General features: G+C 31.1%; 1 protein-coding gene across 1 annotated transcript in view; it reads right to left on the bottom strand.

The window, feature by feature from the left end:
• The window catches only part of LOC150094712 (hemicentin-1-like), a 45862-nt gene that overhangs the window by 10980 nt on the left and 16845 nt on the right, over positions 1-18037 (bottom strand). Inside the window, exons 7-13 of the mRNA XM_090411644.1 lie at positions 14728-14946; positions 13165-13449; positions 8830-8949; positions 6610-6777; positions 5503-5820; positions 513-632; positions 128-295 (exon numbers count right to left, since the gene is read on the bottom strand). Coding sequence (XP_090267770.1) covers positions 128-295; positions 513-632; positions 5503-5820; positions 6610-6777; positions 8830-8949; positions 13165-13449; positions 14728-14946 — 1398 coding nt within the window. The remainder of the gene's footprint in view (positions 1-127; positions 296-512; positions 633-5502; positions 5821-6609; positions 6778-8829; positions 8950-13164; positions 13450-14727; positions 14947-18037) is intronic.

The raw sequence follows: 18037 nt of genomic DNA, 5'->3' as shown, positions 1-18037 counted from the left end.
AAAGACATGACAATGTAATGTATGAAAATGTTTGCAATTCTTTCAATATATTTCCAATATTCTTGGATTCAGATCTTGTTATTTTTTTTATATACCCGTCCCACGTAGCACTCATACAATTTCTTACCATGTACCAAAAGAAACACTGACTTTGTCAGTGCTTTGCCCACTCCGTTCGAAGCTTCGCATTTGTAATTACCAGAATCCCTCTCCTGAACACTTGAAATCCTCAGAGTACCGTTTTGGGTAATTTCGCTAAAATCCCTTATATCGAGGGATTCTTTCCCGTTGTTTCCTAAAAAAAAACATAGAAAACAAAAAGATTTACCAAACGCTCTCATAAATAAATTCTGTATTCATTATACACCTATCTAATAATAATACATTTATTATGATTTTATTTCGATGCTAATTATTTAATACCCATAATAACATGTTATTATACAGTACATTTGAATATATACCGAAAGGCTCAAGTCTTTAAAAAAAAAGTATATTCTGCGTGATCCTACCTGATTTTTTGGTCCACTTTATACGAGGTGAAGGTGATCCTTTTGCTTGACAAATAAGAACAACAGTTTGGCCAACAATGCTTTCGGCATCTTGAGGTTCAGAAATCCAAATAGGAGGCGCTAAGAAATAGAATGCAAAACTGTATTTATTAGATGAACATTTCATTATCAAAAATCCCTATGGAGTATTCCAAGTATAAAATTGCTAAAATAATAAATAAATACAGTAGAAATAATAAAACGTAGAGAACAATGTAGCACATGCAATGAAATTCTGGAAAACATTGGTCAAAAATCATTGACCAATGTTTCGGATGCATTTCATATGGTTCATGAGCACGTTTAACTGAAAAATAAATACTCGAAGAGTTTATAAAAAATGCTTTTGCAAACGATTGTTTTCATAACAGGCTATCCAAATTTACAATTACACAGATGCTGAGCTTAGAGAATAAGCACAGCATATTCTCTAAACTCAGCACCTGTGCAATTGTAAAAAGTACTTGAATTATTATATGAAAAAAGTTTTTTCTATTACGTTCGGAACAAGAATTATGAATATTGCATTTATTTTTAATGTGTATTTTATTACATAAAAAATTGTACATAGACGAATTAAAAATTACGTGATTTATCATAATACAATTTATATTACTTAATAATATAATTATTAAATTTTGGACGGTTACGTATCCAAATATTAATTCAAAAGCCACTGAGACATTTGGAGTTGATATTTAGATCGATTTGAAAACTCGCTATATATAACTATTTACTTTTTTTTTTTTTGTTTAGTGGCTTGTTCTTCCTACAAAAAAAAAAGCTAGCAATTTTAATTGAAAGCGTTAACTGAAAAGCTGTTAATCCTTATTCTTTTTTTTTTTTGTATGGAATGAGATCATCACCATGTTCTTCACACATTTAAAGAACATTAAAAAAACAAGTAAATACCATTATCATCAACTGATGTAATTCTTTTTATTTATTTTAATTATTAGTATATATATTTTTACATATTGCTCCTATTTATATCAAATTTCTGGTCTTGTTTTCTATTTTTATCTAAGATGCTGTAGAGGAGTAGATGGCGTTGGTGTAGTTGCGGTCAGTTGGTGGATGAGTGGTGGAAACAGAGTTGTAGAGCAGGCCAGGCGCCCTCCATCGATGAGTCTTTGGACTCCCTGGAGGTGTTTAATAATGTCATATAATAATAATAATAATAATAATAATAATAATAATAATAATAATAATAATGTTCGGGGTTATAAAATAGACGGTACAATTTTTTTTATATAATTGCCAATTTCTTTGTTATTCACTTAATTGCAATTCTAATTATTTATATCGCTGTTTTATATTTTCTCTTTTTTGTCTGCGTGTTTCTTTTCCTTCCAGACCTATTTATTGATAAAGTTTAATTTACAGAATCTTCTTCGAAATCGGAGTTAGGATTTCATGGGATTTTTCTAATGATTCATCTACTGCTTCATATTAAAGTTTTATATTTCAATATTAGAGTAGTCCATAATTCTCCAGAAATATGCATCTTTCAGTTTAAGAAAAAAAAATTGCCTTATAAGATTTTCATATGAAAATGTTCATCTTATTTTGGACGTATGAGTTCACGATCTAAACTACTTCAGATTTTAGAATTTTGAATAGATAATTTTCAGTCCATTAATATCTTCATTTCAGTTCCTACTGTAATCATCGAGGAAGTCCAGATATAATTTTGTCGCAATCTGCAATAGAATGTTACAATAAAAAAATAATTTTTTAAATAGAATTCCAACATCCTTCATCACTTTTTCTTGTTTATTCACTTCAAAATTTCCCACTATTTCGCCTACTTTGAAATTACATCAGCCATTAAATCTCATACAATGGACATTTTTGTTGTTTAATAATCTCCTGAAAATGGGGATGGAATTCTTGTTCTTCATGAAATGCATGTGAATCATAGATATGGATTTTATCTACATGCGTATTTCTCATTCTTTTCTTTTTAATATGACATTTAATATTACTGATAAATCAATAATAATTTGGTTTACTAATATTTTATTTACAGTATAACCGCTGCTTCTCTATGTTATATTTTCTGCCAGAAAATATAACCTGACGGTTTGGTTTCTGCTATGGCAACTCTTCCATACCTGTTTAATTTCCCTGGTCCAAACAAAGTTCTTATAAAGTGCCAAGAGGACAACGAACTCTGCGGACCATATAATTGATTTCACAGTTGTTCTCTCTGTGTGGAAAAACATGATTGTCAATTATCCCAAACTTCATAATATCGTATCATGTGAGTCTCATATTCACGAAAGTTTTTCGTGAGATCATGAAGGTGTCTTCACAACTGTTGCATAGTTGACAATTAGAATGGAAACATTACCATGAGAAAGAAACAATGATTCATTGTTTACCTGCTATCTCTTAGTTGGATGTAGTGGAAAAGTTTTCAAACGTGGAAACAGTGATTTTTATATGGATACGAACTCGTATATACATGCAAAGAAATAGATATCAATTCTTTATTAAATTTAGATGAGGAAGATACAAAATTGCAAACTGCAATCGAATAATTATGGAATCAAGTCAGCATAAATAATAAAAGTCCTGGAGAAGATGGCATCTTAACAGAACACATAAAATCAAGAGGCTTAAACTTTCATAAGGTTATATTGAATATGCTGAATGATATTTTAACTACAGGAAAAAAATTCCACTGCAATGGCATAAATCAATGATTATCTCATTATATAAAAAGGAAAGCAGATGTGATATCAATGACTATAGGCCAATAGGTTGATATCACAACCGTACAAATTTTTATATGCATTATATTAAAGGGAATCACAACATGCTTTTTGAATGATGCACAGACATATGAAAAAAAAACTTCAGAGCAAGATTCTCTAATAGACCATATCCACACTATTAATCATCAAGTAATATGAAAAGATAAATGACTATCATCTTGCGACCTATTTAGTATTTGAAATGAAATAGAAATAAATTCTGAAAAAGTCTTTGATTTTTTATATCAGTCAAAAATAATAAACAGATTAAAACAACAGCTATTTCCTTAAAGTATATCAGATTATTAAAAACTACATATCAGAACTCAACAGCCAGTATAAAGTTAAGCATAACAAAAAGGAATTCTGTATTGAGAGACGAGTGAGGTACGGAGATCTGATATCACCTAAATTGTTTTCTGGTATATTAGAAGAAGTTTTTAGTGATGTCTATGGGGAAGGGTATGGAATTAAGAAAAATAGACAAATGTCAATCATTTACGTTTTGCAGACCTGCTAGCAAGAAATAAAGAAGAGTTCGAGGAAATGCTAAATGACCTTGACAGAGAAAGTAGAAAAATATTTGAAATTAACATAACTAAAACAAAAATGATCACAAAGTAAGATCAGTTGAACTAAAATTAGATAACCCTATTGAAACTGTAGATGACTATAACCCGGGCAATCAGTTTTAAGAAAAAACAAAATAAAGAAATAAACAGAAGAATCAAATCACACAAGGAAACAAAGCGCTTTGGCAGTATAAAGATTATATATTAGGAAATTGACCTGTATGTCTTAAAAAAAGTTATTTAATATGTGAATTATTTCAGTGTTCACGTCTCACTTTCCCATGAAAGTGAGACGTGAGCAGCTACAAAAAGCAGGACTACTTTGGGCTACGTGTTACATGTAGCCCAAACAAGTTAAAGAAGAGGAATTAAACGAAAATGGTGATAAGAAGAAATTACAGATCGTATTTTCAGAAAAAAGGCAAAGGCAATGCCAAGTTTATGTGTTTAGGCATTTTCATAAAACTTCACTTAGTTTTTTAAACATTAAAGTTATTGATTTTACATAATACATGACAGGAACATCACACAAGTCCTGGAAAGCTTCGATTCTCTGTATTATCCTTATTTTCACTTTCAGAGAAATGAAATTCAAATAAGTAAAAATGACAGTTTGTTCCAGCTCGCCAAAATAACTTTTTTTTTTTTTTTTTTTGGAGATAACAGAAGTCAAATGTTGACATTTATATAATGCACGTCATCATTAAAGTAATATACACGTACAAGGTCAAGATAGACAAGCATAGACCCAGACCGTTAGTTTAGTTTGTATCATGTTTTATATACTGACTGCTAACGATATCGGGTTATTGAAGGAAGAAATTCAGTAGGCCTTCTTTAAAATCTTAACCGCAATTATGCTAAACAAAAAAAGACAAGTCTGTCAATGGCAGTCAAAAATATTTAAAAAAAGGAAAACAAAGGAGATAATAAAAATTAAAAATACTATAAAAGAACTTCTATGGCCATTTTTTTAAAAAATTAGGCCACCTTTAAATGAAATACTTTTCTCTCACAGAAAATTATTTGTCGCCTGTGTACATAGGACAGACAGTTGTATCTTTCATAAAATTTCACATAATTTAAATATATGGACAATATATTTAAATATAAACATGTAAATATATTTATATGTAAACAGAAATGTTTACAACCTTCTTTAACTTACGACATAAATTTATGAAAAAGAGGAGATACAGAATTATTATATTAATTATTTTATAAAAAGCAGGTAAACAATGTTTGCTTTAGAAATGACCAAAGTTAGAAAGTGATCTAGAGCTTACAAATTTATAAATATTAAGCATGACTAAATATACAGTGATAATAGATATTTATTATCCTCGCTTTTAATAAAGTTTAGGTTTTTTAATTCATCAAATACCATGCATTTATATTTTTAAATAAACATAAATAAACACGCACTCACACATATACACAATCTTTCCTGCATAACTGATGTGGACACTAGAATTTTTTTAAAAAAAGAACTAACCTGCTTAAGGAATGTATTGCTGTTAACGCGTACTAAACTTAAAGTATGAGCAGATATAATAATATCACCTTACATAGTATGTCTCATATCGCTAATATTTAAGTGAAGTTATTCTACCTTACCTTCAATAGTAAGTGTTGCTGTATAGGAGTCTTTTCCAGCAGCATTGGAAGTTATGCAAGTATAATTTCCACTGTTTCTTCCTTGAACAGAATCTATCTTAAGAATAGAATAGTCTTCTGAAACTGTCGTCTTAATATTTCCTGAAGGATCAAGGTCAACACCGTCTTTCAACCACTGGAATATTAAAGGACCAGTTCCCTTTTTAATGAAACATGCTACAGAAACTTTTTCACCAACTGATACAGCATTGGAGAATGAAAATGGTTTTATTTTAGGACTCTCTGAAAAAATAATGTTCAAATTGTTGTTGGGAAGATCTTGAAAAATAAAATAAAATAAAATAAAATTTACAGAAAATACAGAAGTTACTTTTTCTGTACAAGTTTACTAACAGCTTTAAAAGATTAAGCAGTAAGCAAATATCGTAACCGATTTTATAATTATTAGTAAATAGTTGAAACACAAGAAATAAAAACTAACTTACCATTTCCATAAGCTTTGATGAGAAGAAACAGAAGTCCGCACATGGTGGTCAACTCCTTATTCCATAGTCCTTCCAACGAAGTCATCTTGTAGGGGAAGTCAGAAATAAAATATGACGATTGGACTAAGAGGTGACTACAAAATATCCTCGTTTACCTAACGAACAATTTGCACTGCTGAAAACTGATCACACTTTGTGCTTCTATAGTGCTTACGTAAACAGTAGTTTCCATTATTAGACCGATTACACTTACTATAGCAGTATATAAGTAAAAAATCTTGATGGCAAAACGATACATGTATATTCTTCGAATGGCGTCTGTTTACTAGAATCACTGGAAGAGAATAATAAAGCGCCACCTAACGTCGAGAATCCGAATCATGGAAATAGTAATATTCGAAAATATTCAAACTCGTATTTATGTAAAATTAACATAGAACAACGAACCACATAATGGATATTGGATTATGAACAGAACTGTAAATGTTTTTCGAAGTGACACGCTGAGTATAATTTTAGAACAATAGGTTTCCGTTACGCAAAATGATACGGGCCTGGAAATATCAATTAATCACCGATGAGAAATATTTCACTTATTATTAAGAAAATGAATATTTCTTACCTAGTACCTTTAATGTAAAAAGTTTACTGAGACTTTTTCCAACACCATTCTCAGCTTTGCAAATATATGTTCCACTGTCCTCGGAAGCAACAGAATTCAGAAAGTACGTACCATTTTGTAGAAGAGTAATGCGTTCTCTGTGTAAATCCATCTTTTCGCTGGTTTCATCTATAAATGGAAAAAATTTAATGGCTCCATACTACCAGTGTATACTAAAGTGAAAGATAGAATCCTACCTTTAAAATGTTTTCATTGATATTTGAATAAGAGAAGGGAAATTTCACACATTTAAGACTTTGTTCCTCCCAAAATAATGCAGAGAAAGTCTCTAGTAGATAGTTAGAGTTTCTGGCTAGATTAGTATTTAAAAAAATTAAAATTTAGAAAATATTACTAGCGTGTATGTGTACAGAATACATTATTTTGTCCACAGTAGTAATCCTGATCAGGTATGTTATATAACGTTGATACAAGACAATAAAGTTTTGCACAAAATAAAATAGAGTGACTGACTTTTCCTTGAGAAAAGTCAATTGATAGGGCCAATTATCATCTTTTGCCTTATGCAGAATGAATGAAAAAACATCACCATCGTATAAAGATGATGATGATGATACTAACAGAATAGTGCTCGTTATGACATTATTGTTTCAAAGAATGCGCATAAGGAATGTCTTCCACAAGTTTTGAGAACAAAATGGATGGATATCATATTCTACTTCAAAAAGGGGTGAATAAAAACCAGCCACCAAATTATCGTCCATTGCTCTTACTTTGGTGCTTTCAGAAATAATGCAGAAAGTAATCAATAGCCACCTACAGTTTTCCATCCAAATTCTCACCATTTAATCAATGACCAGCAATATGGATTTCGCCGCTCTCGATTTACAACAGATTTTCTAGCTATTGCTGCCTTTGAACACAAGCCATGGGAAAGTTCAGGGAAACTCACTGGTCTCTTTTGACATTTCCAGGATATTTGATTGGTTTGAAAAGTATGCTCCCAAACCCACCACCTTGTGACCTGCCTACTACTCACTTGCAGTTGTGTAGCGTGCTTCCTCGTTAGTAGTTCACTCCACGTATTAGTAAATGGCTTCCTCACTTCATCTTTCTCGGTCAAGAAGTACTTCCAAAGATCCTAGTTTTATGCACACTATTTTTCTATACATAAAGGATTTTTTCATTGACGGTAATCTAATTCATAGCTTTCTCGATAAGATAGTACACATTCAGTTCCTATACTTCCTATACTACGAGAATAACTGGTGAACTTTAATAATACCAATAATACAGTTCTGTCATTTCTCGCAAGAAAGATCTCACATCATTTCCCCTTACATTTTAATAACTACGTAGAAGTCAAAACAATATCGGATTTCTCTTCTTGAGCCGACTTACTTCCAGATTTTCCTGGAATCCATAGTCATTTTGTCCAGAACATCCAGCTGTCTTATCAATTGAAGTATATTGTTATGTTCCAATAAGGCCCAACCTTGGAATATTGTTGACACAATTAGGATGGTGAACAAAAACCCATTCCTAAAAATGTTTTATACAATCCAAAGAGGACAATTATAATAGATAATCTCTTCTCTCAGATCACTTTTCATAGAAGTTTTGCTTCTGCCTTATATCATTTCTCCAGGTATTATTTGGGCGAAGTTCTGCAGAACTCAGTATGTCATTTCTTCCTGAACAAAGGCATCATTTACATGCACAGAACGTAGTATGTTCTTACATACTACGATGTAATAACACGAGAAACTGCTAGTCATCAACTTTACACTGTACAGATTCAAACAAGGTCATTTTTTTCGTTGTCTTCTGCGATCATTACAACTTCCAGCTATTCAAGAAGCATGTCAGATTCTTTCTTTCCCATAACTTTTTTACACATAGCATTGATGTGCTGTACGTTTTACAGCCGTGTGGGAAACTGATAAAATTCGTACTGTTGCATATGGATAAAATGGAGAGCTAATTTCATTTGAAACTGAGTTGGACAGCTGATAAATATGTAGATACGCGTATCTATCAAAATGACAATAGAAGGAAAAAATGAAAAAAATTATATTATACTGCATAAGGTAAAGTGCTATATTGCAAGAAGCAGTGCGAGAACTTGACATTGCATTTGAATAGGTACAATGTACAATTTATCGAAAAAATAATCATACGTTTTAATATAATCAAAACTAGCAAACTATATATACTTACATGGCAATTTTGTGAGTGATATTCGTGGTGTGGGGAATCCAGCAGCTTGGCATTCAATGGTCAATGAGTCGCCTACATGAACTTCCCTATCACTAGGTTCTCTGATCCACTGTGGAATTGCTATAAATATGAACACAGTTTAAAATAGGATATTTTTTCATATATTTACTATTCTAGAATTCTTGACCGTTTTGCAATTTTTCACGCGTAATCTCTGTAAAACGTTTTGTTACTTGAAACTGCGAAATGACTAATCCAATTTAATTAAAAACTAGTTGTATCGAATATCTACAGATATATTTTCGTAGTATAAAAACTACACTAAGAACATGCATTATTACAGACTAAAATTTTATAATTTATTATTTTAAAAGAAATGGAGTGGGGAGGGAGCTTACCATATTAGAAATTAACGGATGAAAGATGGGCAAAATTAAGTACTGTCGAATGAAGAAAAAATTGCCAAAGAACAAAATGGAGGATGATTGACAAATGTTTGACATTAGTGGACATTAGCTAAGGACAGAAACAACTGGAAGGTTAAGGGGAAGGCGAAAGAAAGAAAGAGACTCAAGAAGAAGGTTAAAAAACAGACCGCTTTTATAAGTATTATTCTCAGATAAAGTGAGCATTTATGGAAACAGAGGACTACTACACTAAAACAAGTCTAGATATTCCCCGCTTATTGTGTTAATTCGTACTAGTGGTGTAATAACTAACAGCAAGAAGACCGTTTTATAGTCTTTCAATTTTTTGTGGTAAAAAATCGAACATAACAGTTCTCATCTAACTAGTTAATTTGACTAAAAATAGTCAGGAACATGTTCTCACATCCTTGATGGGAATTGAACACTATGTACTTCGAAACAAAAAAAATCCTGATAGGTTTTTTTTTTACATAAACTGGAAAGCTTGCTCTTAGAGCCCAAACATGGAGCATTTCCAAACAACTTCAGGACTCCACTAAGCAGGAGGATGTCTCAAAACTGGGTGATAAATCCCTCTTCTAATCCACAACAGCTTTAACAGCAATCATGGAAATAACTGAATCATCAAAAAATAACCGAATTACCAAAGTTAGTACCGAAAAAAAGTGCACGAATTTGTTAGAAGAACCATTTCTTTCCAATTTCAGCGACTGTGTTAGAAGCAAGATATTCCCCCCCCCCCCGCTTCGGGCTGTTCTCTTGTCCAATAATTGATTCACCATATGACCATTACTTTCAATTTAGTCAAACAACCAGTCATATCAATTGGAACCATGAGTAGAGAAATAAAGACTGAGTTATTGCAAAATCCCTAAGCAGCATGGGGGGGAGGATGTATTCTCAGTTAACTTGTCTTTAACTTCGTATGTTTTGAATCGGATTTTCACTTATCATTCCAACTGACATTTCATTCACATTTCAGCTGAATAACAAGTTACCTCCAGAGAACGTGGTCATTCCTAAGTGAGTGTTTACTAGGTAGGAATGCTAATCCTATCCCCAGTGTCTTCTGTTATCAAATTCTCTGATTTGTTTTATTGTTGTGCAGGAAAAGTAACCTCGAAAATGGCTGACTTACATTCATTTGAAAAGTTGAAATTCTTTTATAAATATTCCTCATGTCCTTCACAATATTTTCACTTCCATGCTTAGGTGAAGTGTGCATTTTCTTATCATCATTATGTAAGATACTGCTCCCATTGGATTTTGAACCCTCGGAGAAAAGTACTGTGGTCAGATGAATATATACTAGTACGTTGGTAGGCCTAAATTCCCTCTACATATTTCCTCGTGCGATCTGAAGAACATGGAATAACAGTATGGCAAATATTCATGCAGCATGAATTGAGCATGGCGATCTCTATTTTAGGGGAAGAGAAATACTCTCATGTTAACAACGCTCAGATCACGATGATATAATATCCTAAAAGGTACTCTTTCAACCTTAACCTGTATTGTATTGCATTAACCTAGTATTTTCAACCAAATCATTGGTCACTTCAATCCTTAGATCTTAACCAGATCGAAAATCTGTCAGATATAGAAGAACGTGATACACAGGTGAAGATCCATCATTAGATGTCTTAAAAAATTTAATGATGAATCTTCATTATTAAATGTTGTAACTTGTCTAATTTTCAGCCAAACCAGTGTATCATATACGAATCCAAAATGAATATGAATGAATGAATGAATACGACTATATTTATAATTTCTACAAGTGCAAGATTTATAATTTCTACAAGTGCAAGATTTATAATTTCTACAAGACTAAATACGTTAAATAAAAAATGAATGTACATCCAAGATAGATTTTATATGCACCGTAAGTTCATTATATACATAAATAGCAAATTAAATAGCATATATATATATATATATATATATATTTCTAGTATTCTAATAAGAAGTATTTCACTTTCAGCTAGAGAAATTTACTGTGGCTAATAACGAATTTACAGATTCCTACTAACTACACACATCCTGCAATTGATTACTAAGTTTCTACATTTCTAAGCGGGAACGTTTACTTATTAAGCCTGGACTAACTAGCCATAATCATCATATCCCAGTAAATTTAATATTTCCCTACGTTGTTGAGTATCCTTAATACCTATAAAGGAATTTATATTAAAAATATTTTTTTAGAGTTCAATAATTATCTAGCACGTTAAGTACGAAGGTGACATTCGTTTCTTTTTTTTCTTCTTCTTTTCCACTTTGCAATCATTCTAAAAATGACCGCTAAATATATTTTTTTTTATTTTTATCTCACCTGGAAGGTTGTAAAGCTAACGAACATTGTGGGTGAATTAAGGATTACATAATCCAATTCCAGTTAATCTAGAGAACAAACATTGAACTATTTCAAACTATTTCAGATCTGTAATAAGAAGAGTGATGGTCTTACGCCATGCGATAAAAATATCTATTGCTTAAAATGAATACACATGACCTGAAGGAAAACAGATATATTAAGTTACATACTATATTTTAAAATCTCTCTTACTAAAATACTTCCCCATTATTTCAACTAAATATTTAAAAAAATAAAAAATCAGCTATCGCCTTTTTATTCCCGTATATATAGGGAGTAGGCGAGGCCGTTTTTAGCCCTATCTAACTTATTTGAAGTATTACTTATCTGAAGTATTTTATTGAAATAAAATAACCAAGGGTATAATTAATTTGGAATTATATATTTTTGTATTTTTAAAGGCAAATACTGCCTATTATTGACTAACTTAGGAAGAGTATTTAATATGTTACAGCAGTTTCTTGTTTCCTTAACCATTAATTGTTCAAGAAAACTAGCAGGAGACATGCAAAGTATCTCGATACATAAGAAAATCAGGCCTGATTTTATCAGTTTAATATAACAAATTTTACAAACTTTAGATGTGTTTAATGTTTTTAAACACATTAAACAGATATTTCTTTAGTTCTTCAGAACTATAACTACTGCACCTAACATACCAAAAATCAGCTGCAGAGATTTCTAACGCTAAATAAATCAGCACGCCTTTTGGTTACTAAAATTCAGGTTTTAAATTCTATATCTAATATCAAATTTGTGTGTGTGTGTGTGTGTGTGTGTGTGTGTGTGTGTGTGTGTGTGTGTGTGTGTGTGTGTGTGTGTGTGTGTGTGTGTGTGTGTTAGAAGCTAAATGTCATTCTAATGTTCCTCGATGTAAGCATTTCTATTTTAGAGAAAGCAGCTTAAGAAAGGTTAAAATAATATTGAGAAACGTTTTTCAAGCTATAGAGAATATTAAAATAAATTGACTTCATTAAACAATAGGAATCAGGAAGGGGGAGGAAGACCACAAGATCTTTGACAGATAACCTTTTAAGGTTTATCTAAATGTTAAAATAGGAATACAAAAGAAAGTGCAACAGTACAGATTAGCCAAGAATCGCTTTAGATAAAAAGTAGAAAACTGGTTGTTCTTTTTATTAAGGGTGATAATAGTACAAAACAGCTATCCAAAAAGTGACTCATAAATTTTTATTTTTCATTTACTAAATGATAACGGATAGTCAAAGCATAGCTGTAAATCTAAGCGCAGTTCCGAAGAATTTAAACGGTTAGGAATATTACTGTAGAAGTTCATTATTTATTAAAAAGAAGTATTAATGCTACTCACTGATATTAAAATTTCCCGAGTTTAATATAGGTATAAAAGTAAATATTAATGGCTCAAAACCACACACACACACACACACACACACACACACATATATAATAGAATGATTATCGGTCACAAATGTCAACATAATTTCTTTTATAAAAGCAGTCATCGCCATGGTAGTATTAGGAAGAGTATAAAGAATTATATTTACTTACCTTCTACAACTAGCCAAGAAGTATAGTTGTCTGATCCTAATCTGTTTTCAGCAATGCATGTATAATTGCCGGAATCAGTTGTTCGAACATTACTAATTTTTAAAAGTGAGTAATCGTCATGATAAGTTATTTCAATATTATCCTTTGACCCTATATTAATTCCATTCTTAAGCCAGCGAAAACGGACTGGTTTTTCTCCTCTTTCTATATTGCAAAGTGCTTTGGTGCTTACCCCTTCTTGAACTTTCGGAGGAAAATTGATAGGTTGAATCTTTGGAATTCCTTCTGCATACAAAAATATATACATATGTTGAGACTTCAGTGATAGAATATAAAATAAATAATTTTAATACAACAAAAACCCTTAATATTAAAATGATAGGCACATAAATTTTTTTAGTTTTTTAAGATTCATTTTAATCGTCATCGAAAAATATTAAGATTTAAAAATGCTGGATATTTATACGTAAATAATAAGATCTACAACAAATTTACTATTAAAGTTTTGAAATGCCCTTCCATAACTTATTAAATGTGTATAAGAAAACAAATAACTTACCTTCAGCGGCCAAGCTGCTCCACACACTGAACAGAATCAACGACAAGGCAAGTTGCTTTGGAAAATGCTCATTCTTCCTAGCACACACTAAAGTAGCCATTTCTCCTTTATACAGAAATTGGGTGATACAAATATATCCTTCTTTTTTAATAAACTTTACTAAAACGTTTTAACGCAGTTATACACAAACCATAAAACAAACTTCGTATTCTACTGGATTTCGAATATAATAATAATAATAAATTAAACCATTTTGCACATTTCTTGTACGTATTCCTAGAACAACAAACACATAATGGCATGAAAGTATCTCGAAACACTAGTGGTGCATTCGCAGCGCCACATAGTAGGAAAAGTGGGAAACATGAGGGAAAATATAAGCTATTATGTGGCACATAACAGTAATAATCTTGATAACGCACAAACTGTGATAAGAAAACTAACGTTTTCTCTTTTAATTTATAAAATAAAACCAAAATCCACAGAAGTATTACTGAAAAAACAACTTGTTATAGTTTGAGCAAACCTTCAACCAACAAATATTCAAATTTTAATAACTGTATTTCAAAATACATTAATAAAATAAAAATTAATAAATTAAAAAAAAATGACATTCATTCTTATCTGAGTGACAGCTGTGCCAGTAGATAATTCCTTTGTTGGGAAGTATCTAGATAATTTTATGAAACATTTGTTCACTGACAAATATTGGTCTTAAGGAAAACATTATATCGAAAACTTGCTCAATTCTGATATTTATCTCAATTGTTTCAATGTTTGCAGAATACAGTATCACCATTGTTTGAAATACGCTGTAAAAGCACACAGGGTACAATGAACAACACGATATTGTGTTAGTATTTTAATAGTAGTACCTGAATTAATGTATTAACTGCTAAAGTAAATATAAAGTGGTATAAAGGGAGTTGAAATGTTTTAAATTTGTCGTAGCTGTGTATCCATATTTAGAAATTGCGTCATGTCGAAAACAGTTTTAGTCTTACCATGAACAATTAAGGTGATAACTTTATTTAAATTTTCTCCTACATCATTGCTAACATCACAAATATAACTTCCTGCATCTTCTGCAGTAACGGAAGACAAATGGAAACTTCCATTCAGGGACACTGCTTGTTTTTCGACCAGGTTTCCTTGCATGGTATCTAGGATAAAACAATAACTTTCAGGTATGAATATTTCGATGACAAACAAATGGAAAAATTCTATAGAATAGATTTTATATAATTAATATAAGATTTTATAGAATTAAAAAAATAATAGATACTTATTTGAAAAAAGTGATAAATTGTATTGCATAGTTATAGTGAACAGAATGAATAATTAAGTCACTTTTAATACAAATCTTTTTTTTTTGTGAAAATTAAGAAAACTTAAACAACCGGTAGGCTTTAATTTTGCTACTAAAGGCTCTTTGTATCTACACCATAATCATCTACAAAATGTGTCACTCACGATAATTCTTGACTCAGGGTTTCATAATATGACATATCTATATTTCACTTTTTCCAAGGCTTTTTTAGTTTTATTTTATTTTATTTTTAGCTAATCAAACATGAGAATCAACTGCTCTCATTCATTAGCATTTTCGCTACTGAGATACAAAGTTTCAAAGTTCAGCTACTAAACATCTCCGAATTATGGCAGTCAAAATAGTGCAGTGAGTAGATACGATGTCAGTGACCAAGCAAAAACTTGCAATAATCGAGTTATTTGCTTAAAAAAAAATAAAAAAAAAATAAAGAAAGAACGACTTCAGCCAGAAAGCCAGAAAGCAAGACTGGTTGGAGAGTATCAAAGAAGTTGAAGACAGCAGAAGGTACTACTATCATATTCACACTGTTATTTTCTGGGATATGAATTCATTATCCATTGAAAATTGAAGGCATTGATTTAGATTTCGTCCTGAAATGTAACTATTTTTCTTCTAACTATTTTCATAGAACTGCACAGATTCATGTCTTTGGTTTCACTGGGCCCACTCACAATACAATCTAGATTTGACTTCATCTGATTTTCATCTCTTCCCGAAACGAAAGAAACACTGGAGAGGATATCAATCAGTTATGGAAATCATGATGATGATAAATGTGATGGTAATTATGCAAAATATCAATGATAACAAAACTTACACGATACTGCATAATCGTTTTTCACTCATTTTCAACTATGTGAAATGATTGAAAATGAATCTTAAATGACACATAATTTTTCGATCTCTTAATGTTATCTCTAGCTGATGTTTTTAGCATCTTCAATTAAAATTAATTTGAAAATTAATCGAAATCGCATGAAAATGTTTGTTGAGTATGGGGAATGTAGTTTGATGTTTTCTTCTATCGGATGGTTTTTCTTAGAAGCTCCAAAATACTTTTGACCACGGATCAATCGTCATAGTACCAACTTCTGCAAAACATCCTCGAGCTTCCCTAAGAAAATTTATACTATTTCATCACTTAACAGAGCATTAGTGATAGCATTTCTCAATTTTATAAAAGTTTGATTGCACGTCACTCAATATGTGTGTTAATGAATTTCATCACCCGGTGTGAGACCACCTCCCCGCTTACTGGAGATCTGAAGTGGCTTGAAAAAGTTCCATGTTTGGTCTCTAGTGCAGGGTTTCCGGACTATGTAAAAGTAAATTAAAAAATTATAAATATATATAAAATTGACAAAAATGAAAAAAAAAAAAAACAGCCTACCTACGCTACAGTTTAGAAATAACTTTTCGTGGGTGACCATATAAAAATACAGATCTGTACAGATGATATTTGCATACTGAAAGGTGGATTAAAAGCATGAAATAGTATGTGATGATCACATGAGCTGCTAATATCTGATTCAGCTAAATAGGAAAAATTCATAGCATACGGTTATAGAACTTGAATGACAACCACTACCGGAGTATATAAAGTTAAATGTTTGCTTGTTATTTTAATTTTACTGTGATGGTTATAAATTTTCAACCACCTTTCCTCCCTCTATTTATTTATTTTTCCGTTTTAGGTATTAAGTATGCATTCGTCTGAACTCCTCTCAGACATTTTTATCTTGTTTATTTTATATTTTCTTTGGAAATGTAATTAATTTAAAAAATAACAGTAATAATAAAACTGTTATTAATAAATAATAAAACGAGCCTGCGAAAATATTTTTCAAATTATAATCTAATAGCTTATTATAAAAATGTACAAAATTACCAAGTGATTACACTTCAGAATACAAACTTGGCAGATCATTTTTTTGAATTATTGTATTTTGCGCAATTCTAAAACAGAATGAATAGATTTTCACCCATTGGTTTGTCCTTGTAAATACTTAAACATTTTACTCACAACAAGATTTCAAGTTTGTTGTATCTTCTTCTTTAATTAAACCATCAAGCTATTCACTGTATTCTAGACTGAAAAACCTTTTGTATTTGGGATCCTATTAAATATTAAGCCAAAATTCGATAGGACTAGAGAGGTAAATAACAAAATAATTTGTTCTTGAAGCTAAAAAACAAATGTTGACATTTCTATTACAAACACAAAACTGCATCATATTCCAACATACTATCGAACAGTAACTTATCTCTCTTACTCTCCACTTGCTGTTAGGTCTGTTAAAACAAAAGCATCAAATGTCCAAGATCGCTTTTCAGTACACGTGCTAAATCACCAAACGCACTTCTCCTCTTCCTAATTTATTCCATGTACCTCTGTCCTCTGAACAGCCTTACCCATATATTCTTTCTCATCCTTCATCTACACCTCACACACGGCACTGATCTACTGTAGGTTCTTGGAACTCTTATCTGTGATAAATATATAAAAAAACAAACAGGAAACTATTTTTAAATCACACTAAAATACGAAGGGCGACATATAAATTCAACTCCTCAGGAGAGAAAAGTTATACGAAATTTCATTCAGTTCAAACTTCTGTTTTTTCAGTCTGAATACAGGATGATGGAAATAAACCAAAACGATCATCAATTACAATCTTGTTTTGCTATGCTATTCATTGTCATAGTAACTGGATCTAAATTCTTTATCGGCTTATGAGTTACTTATGATCGTTTGTACTATAATTTTATATCTTTTCAAACTGCTTTGCAAATTTTGTACTTAAGAATATCCAACAGAAACCAAACATTATACATTTTTCCGAAGGTGCCAAATACCAAAGTTCAATTAAAAATCTGTTTATCCAGATAGTTAACATACGTGAATAGATGGTCAGAAGAAAGAAAGAAATCTAATAAGGTCTTAAATGTTTTACGAAGTGTACCTGAAAGGTTGGTGCAAG

This window comes from Typopeltis vanoorti, chromosome 21 (assembly GCF_054136105.1).
Source record: "Typopeltis vanoorti isolate ZY-2024b chromosome 21, IOZ_Tvanoo_1.0, whole genome shotgun sequence".
In the NCBI taxonomy this organism is placed as follows: domain Eukaryota; kingdom Metazoa; phylum Arthropoda; class Arachnida; order Uropygi; family Thelyphonidae; genus Typopeltis; species Typopeltis vanoorti.
The sequence above is the reverse complement of the archived record's forward strand: the minus strand, read 5'-3'. Positions and strand labels throughout refer to the sequence as shown.